At 47.2% G+C, this 19,344-nt stretch overlaps 1 protein-coding gene across 1 annotated transcript in view; it reads right to left on the bottom strand.

Moving 5' to 3' along the window:
- Positions 1-18,193, bottom strand: part of LOC310820521 (copine-8-like) — a gene marked incomplete at its 3' end in the record, with an annotated part of 21,973 nt that extends 3,780 nt beyond the window's left edge. Inside the window, exons 1-2 of the mRNA XM_083692190.1 lie at positions 18,026-18,193; positions 1,075-1,115 (exon numbers count right to left, since the gene is read on the bottom strand). Of these exons, the coding sequence (XP_083548316.1) occupies positions 1,075-1,115; positions 18,026-18,123 (139 nt within the window). The 5' untranslated portion in view covers positions 18,124-18,193. The remainder of the gene's footprint in view (positions 1-1,074; positions 1,116-18,025) is intronic.
- Positions 18,194-19,344: the final 1,151 nt, after the last annotated feature.

The raw sequence follows: 19,344 nt of genomic DNA on the forward strand, positions 1-19,344 counted from the left end.
CATAGTCCCAAACACAGACTTCAGGCACGACCTACTGTGGTAGGGAAGTGACTACAAGTGCAAGTGTCACCCAGTATTGAGAACTACAGGGTAGGAAAATAAAACAGGAGCGCAAAGGGATGAGAGAGGCGGAGAGGTGGAGAGAGAGAGAGCAGAGGAGAGAGGTAGAGAGAGAGAAAGAGAGTGGAGGACAGAAACAGTTTTATCTGTGTACTGATCTTCCTAATTAGACCGGAGGACAAACAGCAAATGGCCGCCTACGCCGTGATTCTATAAGAAAAGGTTCGCTTCGACACGTTCATATAGAGATGAGTCACTTGGGCCCGCGGCCGATTTCACACAATAAGTGTAAAAAGAAATTCAAAACACACAAACGAGGGAGTGACTCACGACTACATAAACACTTACATACGTATAGAAGAAATCTAAGAAAATCCTTCCTTCAACTGCCCTCCCTCCCTCCCTCCCTCCCTCCCTCCCTCCCTTTCTTTCCTTCTTTCCTTCCTTGGCATAATCACTGATCTGACACTGTAACTGTAAAGGTGAAAGCTATTTATTGGAACCCTTGTTTTCACCAATCCAGTCAAGCTGCTGTAAATCAGTGACAGGGGCAGGGCAGGGCAGGGCAGGGCAGGGCAGGGCAGGGCAGGGCAGGGCCAGGGGCAGGGCCAGGGGCAGGGGCAGGGCCAGGGCAGGGCCAGGGCCAGGGGCAGGGCAGGGCAGGGCAGGGCAGGGCAGGGCCAGGGCAGGGCCAGGGCCAGGGCCAGGGGCAGGGCAGGGCCAGGGCCAGGGGCAGGGGCAGGGGCAGGGGCAGGGGCAGGGGCAGGGGCAGGGGCAGGGGCAGGGGCAGGGGCAGGGGCAGGGCAGGGGCAGGGGCAGGGGCAGGGACAGGGACAGGGACAGGGACAGGGACAGGCAAGGAAATCTTGAAAAAGGTTTGTTTCATGAGGTGAGCAGGGTTCAGGAAGCCCCTGTTACACCCATGTACATCACTCCACACTAACATACAGACCAGATATTACCATGACAAACGGTTGGAAAGACAAACACAACACACACATCACGTGATCTTACTTGGGTCTGATTTGGAGAAGGCATCCATGTCCAGCAGGTTTCTGTAAAGGGAAAAAACGAGAGAAGGAGAATCAGTTAAAAGTGAATTAGTCTAAGCTACAGCGTGTCACTTTGTCAAGGCGAGACGCTGATGTAAGACATTAAAGCCTAATGTTGTTAGTTAAGCTCACAGCATGGCATCGCTGGCATGACTGGCAGGTCTTAGGGAAAAGCTCAGGAGGAGACCCGACCGTGTTACGCTCTAATTGGTTAAGAGATGAGGCTTGTTAATGCAGACCCATTTTAGTAAACCATTAGAGAGATGTATTAGAGAGATGGTGGTTGCAGCCCCTCAAATCAGTCACACACACTCATGCGCACGCGCACGCACGCACTGAACACACATGCGCGCACACACACGCTCATATACACGCTCATATACACACTCACACACACACAGGCGCACACACACACACACAGGCACACACACAAGCACACAGGCGCGCGCGCACACACACACACACACACACACACACACACACACACACACACACACAACATAATCATCATCATTGGACTATATACAAACAAACCTTTCATTACCAAGAAAATGCCACAAGGCTATATTTCCATACATTACTTCCAGTGCCGCTACACTTAAGGCTGGGCCAGTCAAACGGCTGCTCTTGTATTCATACAATATGCATAACATTTCAAAATGTACTCAGTGCAACATAGTGTACAGTGAACCCCGGGGGGCACAGAGACCCTGTCTCCTGCTCCCAGTACAGCGTGACAAACACGAGGTCTTGTCTTTCTGCGTCGACAACAGATCCACTCTGAACTGCTGAGGTGCAACACACTGTGTTACCGGAGCCTTGAGATCCTGCCAGCTTTTCTGTATTAAAGTCATCTAGCATTCATGAATGCTCCACTCAGGGTGGTATAAGTGTCATCAAATAAGACCCTGAAACAAGGCCTATGACGAATTCAAATGACTGGGGAGAAGATAGGAAGAGAGGACGGAGAGGGGAAAGGAGGGGAGGGGAGGGGAGGGGAGGGGAGAGCTAGATAGATAACCTGTTATGCATGAACCTGTAGACTTACACAGATCCACATTAGGATCAGGAAGCATAATAATCCACACCTCTTGCTCCAGTGGATTAGCCGGTATCTATATATTAGGAAAGAGAGATGGAATACACTAGAGGACGGGAACGAAGGGATGAGGTAAAAGCCTCCTCTGCTCCAGCTCTGTGGGGTTAATCGCTCTACAGATGGGAGAGATAAGGACCCGGCTCCTCTCCCTGCCCCACTGTCTCATGTCCTATTGAACCAGTCCTGACATTTCCTCTGCTGTGAAAAGGTGCCGGAATGCCGGAATGTTCCCCTTTATCCACATTAAGCCCAGGGATTGGCAGGGGCTTAGGACTGATGTTAGGACCGGAGCACTAGGCTGATCTGGGGCTATACCACGCTGAGCCACGCTCTCCCTCTCTCTCCTACACCATACTATAATCTCCACTGACAACGGGGTCTGCCCCCACACTACCCCCTCTCTCTCTCTCCCCCTCTCCCTCTCTCTCTCTCCCCCCCCCCTCTCTCTCTCTCTGAGCAGCAGCGTGTTACAGTAGGGTCAGCGTGGCGACAGCAGCGGTTTAAAACAGACTTCCTCCCACATGAGACAGGATTGATATTCCTGCAAGCTCTGGCTGGTTACATCAGAGACTGGCACTTGATGTGACTGTGATGGGCTCCTGGGTTACCCCCCTCTGTGGGGGTGCGTGTGTGTGTGTGTGTGTGTGTGTGTGTGTGTGTGTGTGTGTGTGTTTGTCTGCATGCATGCATGCCTGAGTGTGTGTGTGCGAGCGAGTGTGTGCCTGCCCGCCTGCCCGCCTTCCTGCCAGGTTTCCGGGGGTTTCCACCTGAGATGCTAATGTGAATGACTCATGCCTCTCTTCCTCCCTCTCCTCCTTCTCTCTCTCTCTCTCCCTCTCCTCCTTCTCTCTCTCTCTCTCTCTCTCTCCCTCCCTTTCCGCTGTCATGTCCAGTAGGAGAGTGAGGTTAAAAGCTGAAAGCCCTAGAATGTGCCGTCTTCCATGAAGGTCTGTGTGCTCTCTCCCGACGGTAAAGATCCCTCCTCCACATCCCTGTTTCATCTGGAGGCTCCGGCCAACTATAGCCCTGATAAACAACAGGACGACCTCGAGACAGTCAGCACTCACGCCAAACACACCCAGTCTTTGACTTTGTTCCGTGACAGCAGTCAACACGGACACGTCTAAGACACACACCCTTGGTCAGCATCAACACTGCAACGCTTATGTAATTCAGAGTTGATTTCATTCAGAGTTGATTTCATTCAGAGTTGATTTCATTCGGAGTTAATTTAATTCAGAGTTGATTTCATTCGGAGTTTATTTCATTCAGAGTTTATTTACCACCATTACGGCCTTCCAGCTAAATCCCACCAGCAGTAGATATAAGAGCAGGTTATCGGTCTGGACGCCAGAGAAGGCTGATCCCAGATCTGATCTAAGCCCCTTTGTGTCCCTGTCATCTCATCTCTTCTCAATGAGAACACGAGGGCTTGATGCCCTTGAGATTCCACCCGAGTGCGCACACACACACACACACACACACACACACACACACACACACGCAGGCACGCACACACACACACACACACACACGCACGCACGCACGCACGCACGCACGCACGCAGGCACGCACACGCGCACAAAACTTCACAACTACAGTGTAGTAGTACATGGAAGTAGTTACTAGTTGGGATTCATACTACTGTACAGAGACTGGTGGGGAAACACAAAAGAGGAGAGGCCACTTCGGGACACACAGAGACACACCTGACGGAGATGGACACAGAGATAGATAGAGTGAGAGAATGAGAGAGAGAGAGAGAGAGAGAGAAAGAGAGAGAGAGGACAAAAGAATGGGTGTACCAGACAGAGGGATTGACACAAAGAGAGGATGAGAGAGAGAGAGAGAGAGAGAGAGAGACAAAAGAAGAAGGGACAGATGATAGACAGACAGGTTCAGGGTACAGCACCTTCCCCCTGCCTGCCAGAACAGAGCTGACAGCTGTGCCAGCGCTGTCGTATTATTCTAAACGCCTGTTGGAGCCGTGCTCGATGATGGGGGGTGGGGGGGGGGGGGGTGGGTGGGGGTGGGCTTCTGACCAGACCCCCCCCCCCCCGCCGCCCCCCTCCTCCGTCCTATCCTTTAGCGCCGTGATGCGTCACTCACACACGCTGCCTCCGAGTCCCCGGGACCCCCGGCGGGACCCGACCCCGGGACCCGACCCCGTCCGACCCAACGAGCGCCGCACCGCGCCGCGGTAACGCCGGTGGCCACGGGGGGACTGGTTACCGTGGCAACCGACAGCCAATGGGGGGGCAGCCTGCCCACTTGACATGACTGACTGACTGACTGACTGTTGGTCTTTTTCGGTTCTCCCTGGTATTCGTACCACTCACAGGCAAATCCTCAACGGTGTAATATCAGTTTATAGCTGTGGAGAAGAGAGGAGAGGAGAGGAGAGGAGGAGAGGAGAGTTGTCACACAGAGAGCCTCTCGGTCTTCCCTCCCCTCCCCTCCCCTCCTATCTTCTCCCCAGTCATTTGAATTAGTCATTGGCCTTGTTTCAGTGTCTTATTTGATGACTATTTTCAAGAGCCTCTCTGTCTTCCCTCCTTTCCTCTCCTCTCCTCTCCCCGCCACCTCCCCTCCTCCCCCGCACCCACCTCCCTTTACCCTCCCCTCCTCTCCTCTCCCTCTCTTCTCTCCTCTCCCCTCCCATCCTCCCCTCTCTCTTTATCCTGATGACATTTGTTGTTACTAAGCATATTCATCTAATGAACCCATCCAGAGTGTCTCTCTACATCGGCCCAAGAGTGAAGCACGATCACCACTGGTTGCTCAAGCGTTACCTTGACGACTCACTGACCATGAGCCAGCCCCCCGGGACCCTCACCTCACCCATCATCCTCAGCTGCGCTGGAGAAATACTCGGGGTTTTAGGCAGGTGAGATGGATATGGAACAGGCAGATAGACTTAGCTACTAAATACTGGCAGGCAATCAGTAATTATGATTATAATTATGATTACTGTTATTGTTGTTATTATTATGATTATTTTAACTATGATCCTACACTGTGCAGCAGCTTCTGCGGAGCCCTGAACTAGACTCAGTTATTTCTGTCCTGCTGGTCATGATCTGTGGCCATGGGTGGAGAGAGAACGAGAGGAGGAGGAGGAGAGGAGGAGGGGGAGGAGGAGAGGAGGGGGAGGAGGAGGAGGAGGAGGGGAGGAGGAAGGGGAGAGGGTGTGTAAAGTGGTGGGAGAGAGGGTGAGCATCAGGGACAACTAGAACAGTCGTAACAAACATGACTCTCCTCTCCTCTCCTCTCGTCTCCTCTCGTCTCCTCTCGTCTCCTCTCCTCTCCTCTCCCACCTTCTCTCCCCTCTCCCTCCCCTCCTCTCCTCTCCTCCCTCCCCCTCCCTCTCCTCTCCTGTTGGGGGACAGGGGGGTTTTCTCAGACCATAGTAAGGAGCCAGTGGGTCCTTCCTCTAGTGCTCTCTTTATCTGTACTGTGACCTGGATAATGGCTCCACAGAGAATATACCATCTCACTGAACTAGATACAGTAGACAGACACAGACACACACACACACACAACACTGTACACACACATTCTCTCTCTCTCTCTCACACAGACACACACAGACACACAGACACACACCCACACACACACACACACACACACACACACACACACACACAGACACACACACACACACACAGTGCCAGTGCTATCTCCCTGAGCAGCGAAGACTAAATCTTAATGTGTTGGGTAGAATGTGATATTTCTGTTTTCCACACCGCTACAGTTCTGTCACATAGAGCAAAAGCCCTGTGAAGCTACGAAGCGTCTTACCCCCTGAGGGGAAAACTCAACACAATATGGAAACTGAGACTTCAAATGTAACATCACAAAATACATGCAATTTTCAACAGCATAGAATCCGGATCCTGAAGCATAGAAGAGCACATTTTGACTGTAGCGAAACCAACCTTTCAAATACAGTACCTCCTAATGTACTGGTTCATTCCATGTAACCATAGCATTTCTATTTACTGTACACATATTAAATACTTTATGGCCCTATGTTTGTTACCGTGGAAGCCGGAGCCAGAGGACAACGTGTAGTGCATGGCAACAGAACAGGATTATTCTTGGAAACATCTGGAGAGAGAGCAGGGCCAAACTGAGCATGCTCAGAAGAGCTGAGCTTTTTCAACAGGTCAGTGAGCACAGCTCCACAGGTACTGTAGGAGCATGTCCAGCTAAACACAGCTCTCCTGATACATACACACACACACACACACACACACACACACACACACACACACACACACACACACTCTTATACACATATACATACACACACACACACACACACACACGCACACACACAGAAGGGGAGCATCAGCAGCTCTGTGGCTTGTATATTCTCAGTGCCTCTCTCCCAGAGACCTGCCCTAATTTATCCTGACAAGGGCTGGGAGAGCAAAGAGACAGCCTCAGCAGTGTGTGCGCATGCACCGACTTTCTCACACACACACACACACACACACACACACACACACACACACACACACACACACACACACACACACACACACCTGATACATATTTATTAGCAGAGAGAGATAAACAGATGTGGACATGCTCTGGTTCCGCAGCAGTGTGTCAGCCTGGTTATCACCATGGTGACAGTGATTGACAGGTTAAGCCTCCTCACTGGTCTGATCCTCACACTCCAGGTGGTGGCTCCCCTTCACCACAAATCTATATGTGCAGTTGACCGCCCTAATCCTGACCTTAACAGTAGGACACACACACACACACACAGACACACACACACACACACACACACACACACACACACGCACACGCACACGCACACGCACACGCACACGCACACACACACTGTCCTTAGATCAGACAAAATGTATCACTCCAACAGTCACATGGAGTGTCAGGACCACCTGTCACTCAAACATCCATCTGTCACTCAAACCTTCACCTGTCGCTAAAACTTCAAGCCTGTGACTTCTAGAGCATTCTGAAACAAGTTGGGCATCTTGTAGCCAGCCAAAACGTTGCCTAAAAAAAAAGACTGAAAATAATTACCGAAAGTGCTTGCAATAATGAAACATAACAGAGTTAATCTTAGGGGCCCACTCTCCCAGAGAGAGAGAGAGAGAGAGAGAGAGAGGCAGAGAGAGAGAGAGGCAGAGAGAGAGAGGCAAAGAGAGAGACAGAGAGAGAGAGAGAGAGGCAGAGAGAGAGAGAGAGAGAGAGAGAGAGAGGCAGAGAGAGAGAGAGAGAGAGGCAGAAACGGGCTCAGAAATCAATCGATACGTCCCCCTAGCGTGACTGAAGGGGGCGTGGTGCAGCTTGTACACTTGGCCTGGGGAGGACCAAAGCTCTTTAGAGGGAGTACTGCAGACTGGCCTCCCTGGAGGGGATGCAATTATGGTTATTGATGTATCCACGGTCTATTAAGACAACCCTGCCATTTACTGATAGCCAGCCTGCCTCTCTGAACCCAGTTTTCTTTTCAAAATGGCCGTCAGTCACATGCTTTAGACAAGGCCACGCCTCCCTCTGTCCTTTAAGAGAACATCCACCACGAGCTATCGCTCTCATCAGGGTCACATGACCAACATGTTTATTGGCGGTACGTGACAAGTGTTTAATCAACCCAGGAGGGGGTGGGGATGGGAATGTGTGTGTGTGTGTGTGGATGGATGTGGTTGTGTGTGCATGCATGCGTTTGTGCATGCTTGTATGAGTGTGTATGTGTGTGTGTGTGCATGTGTATGTGAATGCCTGTGTGTGTGTGTGTGTGTGTGTGTGTGTGCACGCCCGTGAGTGGTTATGAAGGGGGTGTGTGTGGGAGAGGGGGTTGTACCCTAGCCTTCAAGGGCATTGTGGTGCATTAACATGAAGCAATTAGCCCCACCCCAGCCATCACTACGCCCATCAATGCAACCTATACTTAATACACCGACAATTACCATCCAGTGTCCAGGTCATTTACCATTTCAGGGCTCCGAGGACTACAATGAATCCCCACAGAGAGCCATAAAATAAATCGGAATGGGTTAAAATGGCCTCCCATGTTAACTTGTCGCTCCAGTGAGGAGACACACACACACACACACACACACGCACACACACACTTAACTGAATCCATCCTGATATACCTTAACCTTGGGAGCAAGGCCATTTTGTAGCGATTTCTCAGGCAGTCAGTCATTCATATCTACTCACTGAGTGTAGAGCAGCTTGTCTCGTGTTGAGGAGAGATGAGGGGGAATGCCTGATCGCACGGCTGCTTGACGGCGGTTGATAACCTTGATGCTGCACACCGGCTCTCTGCCAAATCCTTATCAAAGCCTCAACTCTACCAGGTACAATTCCATAGAAATGGGATCAAACCACAGACGTGTGTGTGTGTGTGTGTGTGTGTGAGAGAGTAAGCCTTATCAATACCTTATTGACCACATGAAGACAGGTGAAGTGAACATCTATTCTGACTCAGGGAGTATTACCTTCTGCATTTACCTTTGGTTCATACTGGAGAGACAGAGAGCATGGGAAACATGGCAGCTTTGTCCATAAACTGCTACACCAAAACCCTACACACACAACATACTGCACACTGCTCACTACACACACACACACAGTCCCATAGTTCTTTTTTCCACCCATGTAGAAAATTACCTCAGAGACCAGAGAAGAGCAGTCTGGGCGGTCGATACTCATTTCCTCAGTGAGGAACTTGACAAGGTCCGCTACCCTCCTGAGGCTTGAGGCCCACAGAGATTACAGAGCAAGTAAGCGGGACCCAGCCGTAAGCACATACACACACACACACGCGTATGCGTGTACACACACATACACACAGAAGCACACACCACACGTATGTGTACACACACATACACACAGAAGCACACACCACACGTATGTGTACACACACATACACACAGAAGCACACACCACACGTATGTGTACACACACATGCACACAGAAGCACACACCACACGTATGCGTGTACACACACATACACACACGTATACTCACACACACACAACACACGTCACTACCTGGAGACTCTAAAACCATTCCTCCAATATTCTACATCCTACTGATTGCCATAGCTCCTGTGTTTGCTCGACCAAAATCATTCAGCCCCCCCACTGTCTCCAGCCCAATGTAAATAGATGTGGGATTGCCAGTCCTCTGGCTGTGAGACAGCTCCTTTGTGTCTTCCTCTGGGTGGTATTGAGCAGGGGCACAGCAGGCCCCCCACGCCTCAGATCAAAGCGTCCAGACTCATTTGTCACTTCTCCAATACAGGCCATTACGGGTCCCTTTATGGGCCAAAAAGGTCAACGCCATCACCTCCTATAGTCACGTGAAACGGAGCATCGAAAAATATCATTCAGAGACAGGAGGAAGAACAAGTCGGTCTGTGTGGTTACTTGGGACTCGGTCGTTTAAAAAAAAAAAAAAAAAAAAAAAAAAAAAAAAGCCATTCATTTTGTAGGTTAATAGCCTGCCTCTAGCAAACAGAGCAGATGATGTCTTTCCCTTTTTCTAATTCAGGTGAGAATAGATGTTTTTCACTGGTGAGGATGATGCTGGATTTGGTCAAAATAGCCTACATAGTGTTGATGCAGTGTCTCTGTTCACTGTTCACAGCCTTCACCAACTATATCTTATGGTGTGTGTGTGTGTGTGTGTGTGTGTGTGTGTGTGCGCATACATGCGTGACTGCTTACGTGCGTGTTTATGCGTGTGTGTGTGTGTGTGTGTGTGCGCGCATACATGCGTGACTGCTTACGTGCGTGTTTATGCGTGTGTGTGTGTGTGTGTGTGTGTGCGCATACATGCGTGACTGCTTACGTGCGTGTTTATGCGTGTGTGTGTGTGTGTGTTTGTGTGTGACCACTCTGTGGGAGGGCTAGATGGTGGAGAGCTGACCTGTTAGCTACCGTTATGTGTCATACAGAGGCAGTATGAATCTCCCAAAAGGCCCCAGGAGTTGTAAACCAAGCAAAAGTTCACCGCCAATATGAGTCTGTTTCAATGTAGCCCAGCCGAGGGTCTGGGGAGGCAGGAAGACGCAGGAACCAGATTTCACTTCTGCAGATTTATTAAATAGATCGTGTTGCTCTATATTTACAAACTCAGGAACGTGTAGATGTTGAAAAAAAAGGAAATCAAATAAATAAACAAATAAGCTGAATATTGGCATAATATACTGCTCACCAGTTTCAAATCCTTCAGCCTAGTATCCACACTCTAGGCTCAGGCACTCCCTGAAGGCCAAAACTCGACTGTTTAAATCAACTTAACCGCATCAAGTATTCCACAAAAAAAGGGTTTCAAGTACAGTGGAACCTCGAGATACGAATGCCCCAATATACGAATGTTTTGACTTACGAATTGAAATTTCGTAGAATTTGTGGGAAAATTTGTGGGAAAAACACAGGATGAATGCTCTGAACGACATGACCACTGCTGCATCTGAAAGGGGACAATGATTAGTAACAGAAAAATGAAACCTGATAATCAGATGGATGGAGTGTAGTGGTCGTGAAAGTAGTAAGCGGTAAAGACCGAGCGTGTGATCAGAGAGAGAGAGCCGCATCGTCGTCAGAAACCGGAATTCACCGCTTCCGTGGGTCACGGAAAATCCATATCATGTGATCTAGAGCGGGTCAGATATGATCATGTCTCTGACGTCAGGGACACTCAAACCCTCAAAAGAGGATTCCTCTCCTTGACTCATTTCTTCCATTCACACTCATCTGCCAGACCTAGACGGGCAGAGAATATGTTTGAATACTCTGAAAATGCATCCATCCGTACTCTCTTCCTTCAATCATCTGAAATGACTGGATTGGTGGAAGCGATGCAGCGGGGAGCTTGCCTTTGATGAATCCCGGTACATTAGATCAGTGGTTACGACAAGAAACAGAGGTAGGAAGGACACATCTCTGAAGTATTCAAAGTATTGGGCCTAAGTCTCCAAGTGCACTCACTCCATACTGCTTTAAACCTTCATGTCTGTTGTCATCTAGAATGAGTGCAGGTGATGGAGTAAAGAAAGCCACTTTACACGATTGGGACGCACCCCAGGGTATTCAGCCAATGGCACTGGTGACCATGACTGAGTGAATTAGCCAATCGACATCTGACATCATTGATTCCGCCCTGACAGTTAATCCTTTCACTGTCACCTGAACAGTCTCCAGGCCAACCCACGCCTCAGACCAATGTTTACCTTTTCACTTTCCATTTTTCCATTTCAAAATCAAAGGCCCATCATTTATACAGCCCACATGCAGCCAACAACCAAACAGGAAGGAAGCCAAGCCATTAGGGAGAGGAAAGTGCGTTTCTGTTCCAGAGACGGGCTGTAATTAAAGAGATGGGCTTTAATTCTCCCAACCCTACTGACATCTGGACATTTCGTTCAAGATGGATTTGTTTAGCCAACAGGGGGCAGTTGGTGGGTGAGGGAAGAGACGGCTAAAGACTTCTGCTCAAGGTCTTCAAACTAGGAAACTGGTTACACAAGTTGTATCAGTCATATGAAAGTGTATAACCTGAAAATAGTTCTATGAATGTATTTTCCATAACAAAACTCAAAGATATATTCATAGCAATATGGATAGCTAACTATTCCTCAGAGGTGAATACAAATGTTTAACTGAATTGACTAGCTGTGGCTACGAAAAATCCAATAGTGTTTTTCCTACGCACAGAGAATGCACAAAGGTCCAATTCAAAGATTTGTAGACGTTTTTATTGACGTTTGTTATCATTCAGAAGTTGTGAGATCACCACAGGACTTCTTAAGCCTAAGTTGTGCTGCGTGTCTGCACCCTAAAGAAGTGAAAACATTAAACACTCCACAGGTATACAGTCAGACGTGGTCCTACTCAAATAAACACAGTCATGGTAAAAGTACTAAAGCAATATCTATATATCTCTTTCTCTTTCTCTATCTCACACACACACACACACACACACACACACACACACACACACACACACACACACACACACACACACACACAGAGGGAGAGATGGACAGAGAGAGAGCCAAACAGAGAGAGAGAGAGAGAGAGAGAGAGAGAGAGAAACTATTGCAGACAGAGTTGCTATCAGAATCCTAACACTACCAGTCCCACTGTTGGTGACAGTTGTGTTGATAACAAGAGTGACCGTCACACACAGAGAGAGATGCCCACCTCTAGGGCCACTGTCAGAGTCACTTACACACCCTGACAGGGAGAGAAATCCCAGGAGAGAGAGAGGGAGAGGGAGAGGGAGAGAGGAGATGGAGATTGAGTTTGAGTGAAAGGGGTAAAAGAGTGAGGGGGGAGAAGAGAGAGGTGACAGGAGGGATTGAGAGAAGAGAAGTGAAGAGGGGGAAGAGAGGAAAGAGGGGAACATGTGGAGAGAGAGTTGGGACCCAGCTGGGCCCAAACCTGCCCTGTTGCCCTCCCCCAAACCCCCCCCCCCCCCCCCCTTCAATCATAGAGCTAATGAACCCTTCAGAGCTGACACACCTGAGCTGTCACTGATTAAACAGGTCCCTGAACAAGCACAGAGACAACCAGCCACTGCCAGCTTACAGACTCAGACACTAAAACAGACCTGGGCCCATATTCACAAAGTGCTGATCTAGGATCAGTTTTGCCATTTAGATCATAATGAATAAGATTATATGGACAGGAAGGGATCTGATCCTATCACTCCTACACTGACAGGGATTTGTGAATACAAGCCCTAACCGATGTTCGACAAACCCAGGGGAGGCTGGTGGATGCAGAAATCGGAAAACGGGCTCATTGTAATGCATGGAATGGAATGAGCCATTGATCAAACACATACCATTCCTCATTCTATCCCATGGATTCAAATGAGCTCGTCCTCCAATTTCTACCTCCACCAGCCTCCCCTGAAACCCACAGCAGCACCACAGACAACCAGCCACTGTAGATACAGTATGACTGATTGAATACACACACACACACACACACACACACACACACACACACACACACACACACACTGTACCAGACAGAAGCCTTATACAGCACCTCTGACCAATGTTCTAGACAGACACACACACACACACACACACACACACACACACACACACACACATACACTGTACCAGACAGAAGTCTTATACAGCACCTCTGACCAATATTGTAGACACACACACACACACACACACACACACACAGTACCAGACAGAAGTCTTATACAGCACCTCTGACCAATGTTGTAGACACACACAGACACACACAGACACACACACACACACACACACACACACACACACACACACACACACACACACACACACACACACAGTACCAGACAGAAGCCTTATACAGCACCTCTGACCAATGTTCTAGACACACCCTCAACCAAACAGGAGTGTAACGCATGGACATAAAACCATAAGCACTGGCTAAGGCAGGCTGAGGCAGTAGAGAATAGAGACTAGTACTTTATTAGTCTCTAAAGGAACATTCATTTCCAGCAGCAGATATTACAAAGGACCACCTATACTGAAGAAACAGACAGTCAATATAAAAACACAGTCAAACGAACAATCAATACACACTCATCAGCCACGAAGACAGCCCTGTCCAAAGACACAGTGATTCAAAGGGGGTACTGGCACTGCACACTCCCATAGTAATTCAGGACACTGTCAAATGATATGAGTTCAAATAACTTGGGCCATGCTGCTACTGTGAAATATCAAGTATCAACACTATTCGAGCCAGCTATATCAAGACGCACCCCCGGGAGTATCGTCTGAGATTCGGACCCTGAAATAGACCCTGTGACCAGACAGTCCCACCTGTCCCTGCTCGTTCACTCATAAAACGCAAACGTAAACGCTGGACACAGGAGAGCCTGATCAGTACAAAACACTAACTGAATGTTCGGAAAAGGCGGGTAAACGCTGTACATCCCCCAAAAAGTTGTGTAAACAGCGTTTACCCCCCCCCCCCCCCCACACACACACACACACGCACACACACACTGCATCACTGATTAAGACCCATTCTAGCCGGGCCTCCTCTGTGAGAGAACTCAGCCGCTCTCTCTCTGAGGATCCACACAGATTGACTCTAATGCGGGTTAATGCTGGACAGAACTTACTGAGGCTTTGGTCTACTTCCAATGCTAAGAACAACAACAACAACACACTGTAGTGTTCTAGTACTGTGATACTCGTAGTAATAATAACAATAATAATACACTGCTGAAACCATGTGTAAGAAAATAAGGGATAGCAACAACTTGTGGGTTTTAGGAATCAGTGTAGGATGAAAACAGGCCTCTCCTCTGGGCTCAGGCCCAGACTAAACTTGGACACAGTTGCAGTAAATATCCAAACCAGATCCTTCAGTATCACGTGAACATGACACTAGCTGAGTGCAGTCAAGAGACAGTTACTGTATCAGTGTGTGAGTGTGTGTGTGTGTGTGTTTATTTGTGTGACGGTGGAGGATGTTAGAGAGTGCAGCCAACAGGATAGGCGTGGAACTCAAAGTACAAAAGTAACTGTAGTGTAAATTTCCGATCACTGTTTGTGTGTGTGTGTGTGTGTGTGTGTGTGTGTGTGTGTGTGTGTGTGTGTGTGTGTGTGTGTGTTGTCACCACCCACATGGAGCATAGCGTTAGTTCAGGCACCACCCCCAGCCTCCACCCTCTCGGTCTCTCTGTATGTATCCTGCCTACGGGAAGTCATGGGCTCCCTGCCATAATGAATACTTGTATGTTGGGGTTGTTTAACTCCAGACAGGGAGCTCGACAGAGCAGAGCCATCCAATTACGCCAAGCTTAAAGTAATACCATTTACAGTGCCTTCGGAAAGTCCCTTCACTTTTTCCACATTTTGTTGTGTTATAAACTCAATTTAAAATGGATTAAATCAAAAGAATTTGCCATCAATCCACACACAATACACCAGAATGACAAAGCGGAAACAAGTTTTTTGAAATTTCAGTAAATTTATTAAAATCGAAATACAGAAATAACTCATGTACATAAGTATTCAAACCCTTTGCTATGACACTCTTAAAATGAGCTAAAATGCAAAAATGTCATCAACAAATCACTCAATAAGTTGAACTGAGTCCATCTTAATGCAAGGATAATAGTTGTAATTTTGTAATTAATATCTTTGTTTTTATAGGGTCTCTGATTTGCATAGGAATCAATTATAAAGGGTCTGAATACTTATGGACATGAGGTATTTCTGTATTTCAATTTTAATAAATCTACTGAAATTTCTAAAAACTTGTTTTCGCTTTGTCATTCTGGCGTATTGTGTGTGGATTGATGGCAAATTATTTTTAATTTAATCCATTTTAAATTGAGTCTATAACACGACAAAATGTGGAAAAAGTGAAGGGATCTGAATACTTTCGAAGGCACTGTACATGCAATAAATGGTTAAACTGATGCGAGTGTCCTGACTGAAGTCGCGTTACAGGGAATCTCCAGCATGAGACACTGACATGCTCTGATGAATACTGCAAATGTGGTCTGAGGGAGAGCGAATCGCGTAACAAATAACAGAATCTTTAATCCTTTTCCACCTCAAACGGAGTGGTGAATTATTTCTGAGTGCGTTGGAAAAACACTCTGGGTCTTGTCACTGAGTGGGCCTTGAATAAAGTCCTCAACTGTCAAACAACGTCAGTTGGAAACAGCATTCAACACGGCTGAGTGAGAAAGGTGAAGGCCGACACTTTCCAGTAATTTGTTTACAAAGGGTTTATTATTCCAACACAACGTTGCATCTTGTCATATTGTAAGGTAGATGGATGGTAAGTGCATTTATAAAGCATTCGTTGTAGTGCAGTACTGTTTGTAAGTTTGTGAGTACTTTCTATGTGTACACACGTGTGTGTGTGTGTGTGTGTGTGTGTGTGTGTGTGTGTGTGTGTGCCTCTTGCTGCTGCTGACACAGAGCTTCTGTTATTGATCGCAGCCAATAGCCTGGCTTTCCAATCTATCACAACTGTATATTCAGCATTAGTGCTGAGACAAGGGCCAAGCTGCACTTCACTCCTGGCAGAAGTTCTAATATATAATATGGGAATTACACTGTCAGGCCTTGTCTTAATCATGGTTTACAGTTTTGGGTTGAACATAAACAAAAATAAATGCATACAAAGTGTATATGCTTAACAAATGAGGAGGAGAGTGACTTTATGAAAATGGTCAACAACTTCTTGAGACTTTACTTTATAGGTTATGATGGTGTGTATATGTAAACAACACATAATGGTACCACTGTTGTTTTGTCCTGCCGATGCACAAAGTGTACAGCACACAGAACCTTTCCATGTGATGATATTTTCAGTCTGTTTCCAAACCAAAACAGTGTTTACCCTGGACTGTAACACAACACACTGTTTTGCTTTTGAACCCCTCCTTAAGAACCAATACTTTCTCACATGAACACACACCCAAAAATGTTACCATGGTGACTCTGTGCCTCCCCCACTTGCACCCACCCACCCATCAACACACGCACTCACACATGCACGCACACACATACACGCCGCACACACACACAAACACAAACACACACACGCACATGCCGAACACACACACACACACAAACACACACACAGTTGGCTGTAACCATGGTAAGCCGACCCCTGTGTCTCTCCTTGGTGGAGGTACAGTCAGTGGTGTGTGAAAATGAAGGCATTCCCTACAGCGCCACTCTCTCCAGGGGGTCATGGACAATGATGTGTCAGATTCATCATTTATACTGTACTGTATCTTTACCACACATCCCTGTGTGCTGCATACAGAACAATATAACTCCACATCTCTTCAACATAAAGGGGAATAAATTACCTGGAAGAAAATACTTCAAAAAGTATCGCTTCAATTGTGATATAGAGTGGTTTGCCACAATGCCTGTTGCTATAACAAACTGCTATGGTCTGTTCTTTGAGCTCCAGTCAGTTTCATTTCTTACTACTGGTTCTAGGGACTGGACTGGGGTAGCCGTTACGCAACGAGAGACCAATTTCCATTGCGTGCGAGCCGGAAAGAGAGAGATAAAACGGTGGTGAATCAACATATCTATCCTTCCAGCTCCAACTGTCTGTCACAGCACGTACATCAAATCGTTAGGCCTACAACACGCATGAATTTCCATGAGTGGAAGTTGGTATTAATTATTATAATCATTATTATTAATAATAATAACAATAATAACAACAATAACATTCGTTTAACACTGTGGGTGACAGCCCACAAGCCACGCGTCAAAAGAAAACAAGACTGTCAAGTGTCAAAATATGAGGGGACAACAACATTAACACTAGAACCATATGATAGATTTGGGAATGATGGAACGGTTTCCGGGCTATAAACATATATGCTTAATCCATGTCATGATCAATCTGATCCGAGCATGTCAAATGTGACATGCCCCCAACAGGTAGACTGCTAGACTCAACTGGAGCCTGTATTCGGACTTTGAGCGTCAGTTTGTGAGTTGCGCGTAAACTTACAACCTGAACTCTAACAAAATAACAATTTCAACACATACAAAACAGGCTATTGTCTAAATATCATGCTTATAAACAACTATAAATGGGCATATCGCCTTTTCACTGAGAAGTAGGGACCGTAGAATCTTGCTTTAACATTTCTGTTGCTAATCCTCAGTTTCAGGAGCACAACTTGTTCCGAGAGTTTGACCCGCGGATAAATGACCGAATACCTACCATTCCATATTCACTGACTGTTTATTATCAACCCCCGGACACAAATGGGTAAGACCGAGCCATTCTCTTACCTGCAAGACACTGTGATTTCAACTTTGGTGGCAGGGATAGACGCGTTCAGCGGATCGAAATCTCCTATCGTCGCCATGTTGAGGAAGCTGTTGTTCATCGTGAAAAAAAAATATTTTTGTCCAACCCCTTCAGCAGCAAGAATCTGAGAAACTACACCGCCTTTGCGAAACGGGAATGAGTGCATGAGTGAGAACGGGAGGACTGCTTCGAGGCTACTAGCGGTGGGGTGATGTCACTCCACAACAGTGGCAGCGTCACCTACTTGCCTTCGATGCGCTCTCTGAGAGGAATGTGCATCTTGGACAAAGGAATGCAAGATATTCATCAGACTGATACACTTATAGGAGGAGACCTAGGAGCGCAAGAGAGCAGATCATCTGCACTATTATTGATTTACGTGAGTGTGTGTGTGTGTGTGTGTGTGTGTGTGTGTGTGTGTGTGTGTGTGTGTGTGTGTGTGTGTCTTCATTATGCATCTTTGCTGGTATTCAAATGATCACTTTTATGATAATGACTTAAGATTTTCACATTTTACCAAATAACCAGGAGGGTTTACATCGCACAATTAATGTCTATAATCACATGCAAGAAGTGAGTGTTGGTGTATGCTATGTTTAGATGGACGCAATCTGATCCTTGGGTGACGCATAAGAAGCATTACTCAGTCGGTTTCTGTGCTGACCTCCTCTCCAAATATAGCTCACACAGACCCTCCGCTGGTCACATAAACCATTACCACACCTTTAGGCAAACATCACCCCACCCCCCTGTGTGAAAGACCTACTGTACAGTAAATTATGGTCAAACAGTTCCAGTAAAACACACACACACGTACAAGTACACACACACACACGTACAAGTACACACACATACACACACACGTACAAGCACACACACACACACACACACGTACAAGTACACACACGTACAAGTACACACACATACACACACGTACAAGTACACACACATACACACACGTACAAGTACACACACATACACACACACACCTACAAGAACACACACAAACACACGCACTGTGTATCAGAGTCAAGATTTTAGCAACCATAGCTCAACCGTCTTTTTGTTTTTGCAGAATACTGTACGAGCTATTTATACGGTCCACATCACTATATAAAAACATGCACTCGAAACAAAAAAAGCAACATCTGTTAAGACCCTGGCGAATTCTAAATATGAGCACAGAAGGTGTAAGGGCTGTTTGTTTAAGTCGGTTGACCATGAAAACATCTGTCCTGTGAGATTCACGTCCTCTTCAGCCTCATTTCCAGCTCTCATTGTGTTTACTGGGGGTTTATGG

This window comes from Argentina silus (genome assembly GCF_951799395.1).
Source record: "Argentina silus genome assembly, chromosome: 20".
Lineage (NCBI taxonomy): Eukaryota > Metazoa > Chordata > Actinopteri > Argentiniformes > Argentinidae > Argentina > Argentina silus.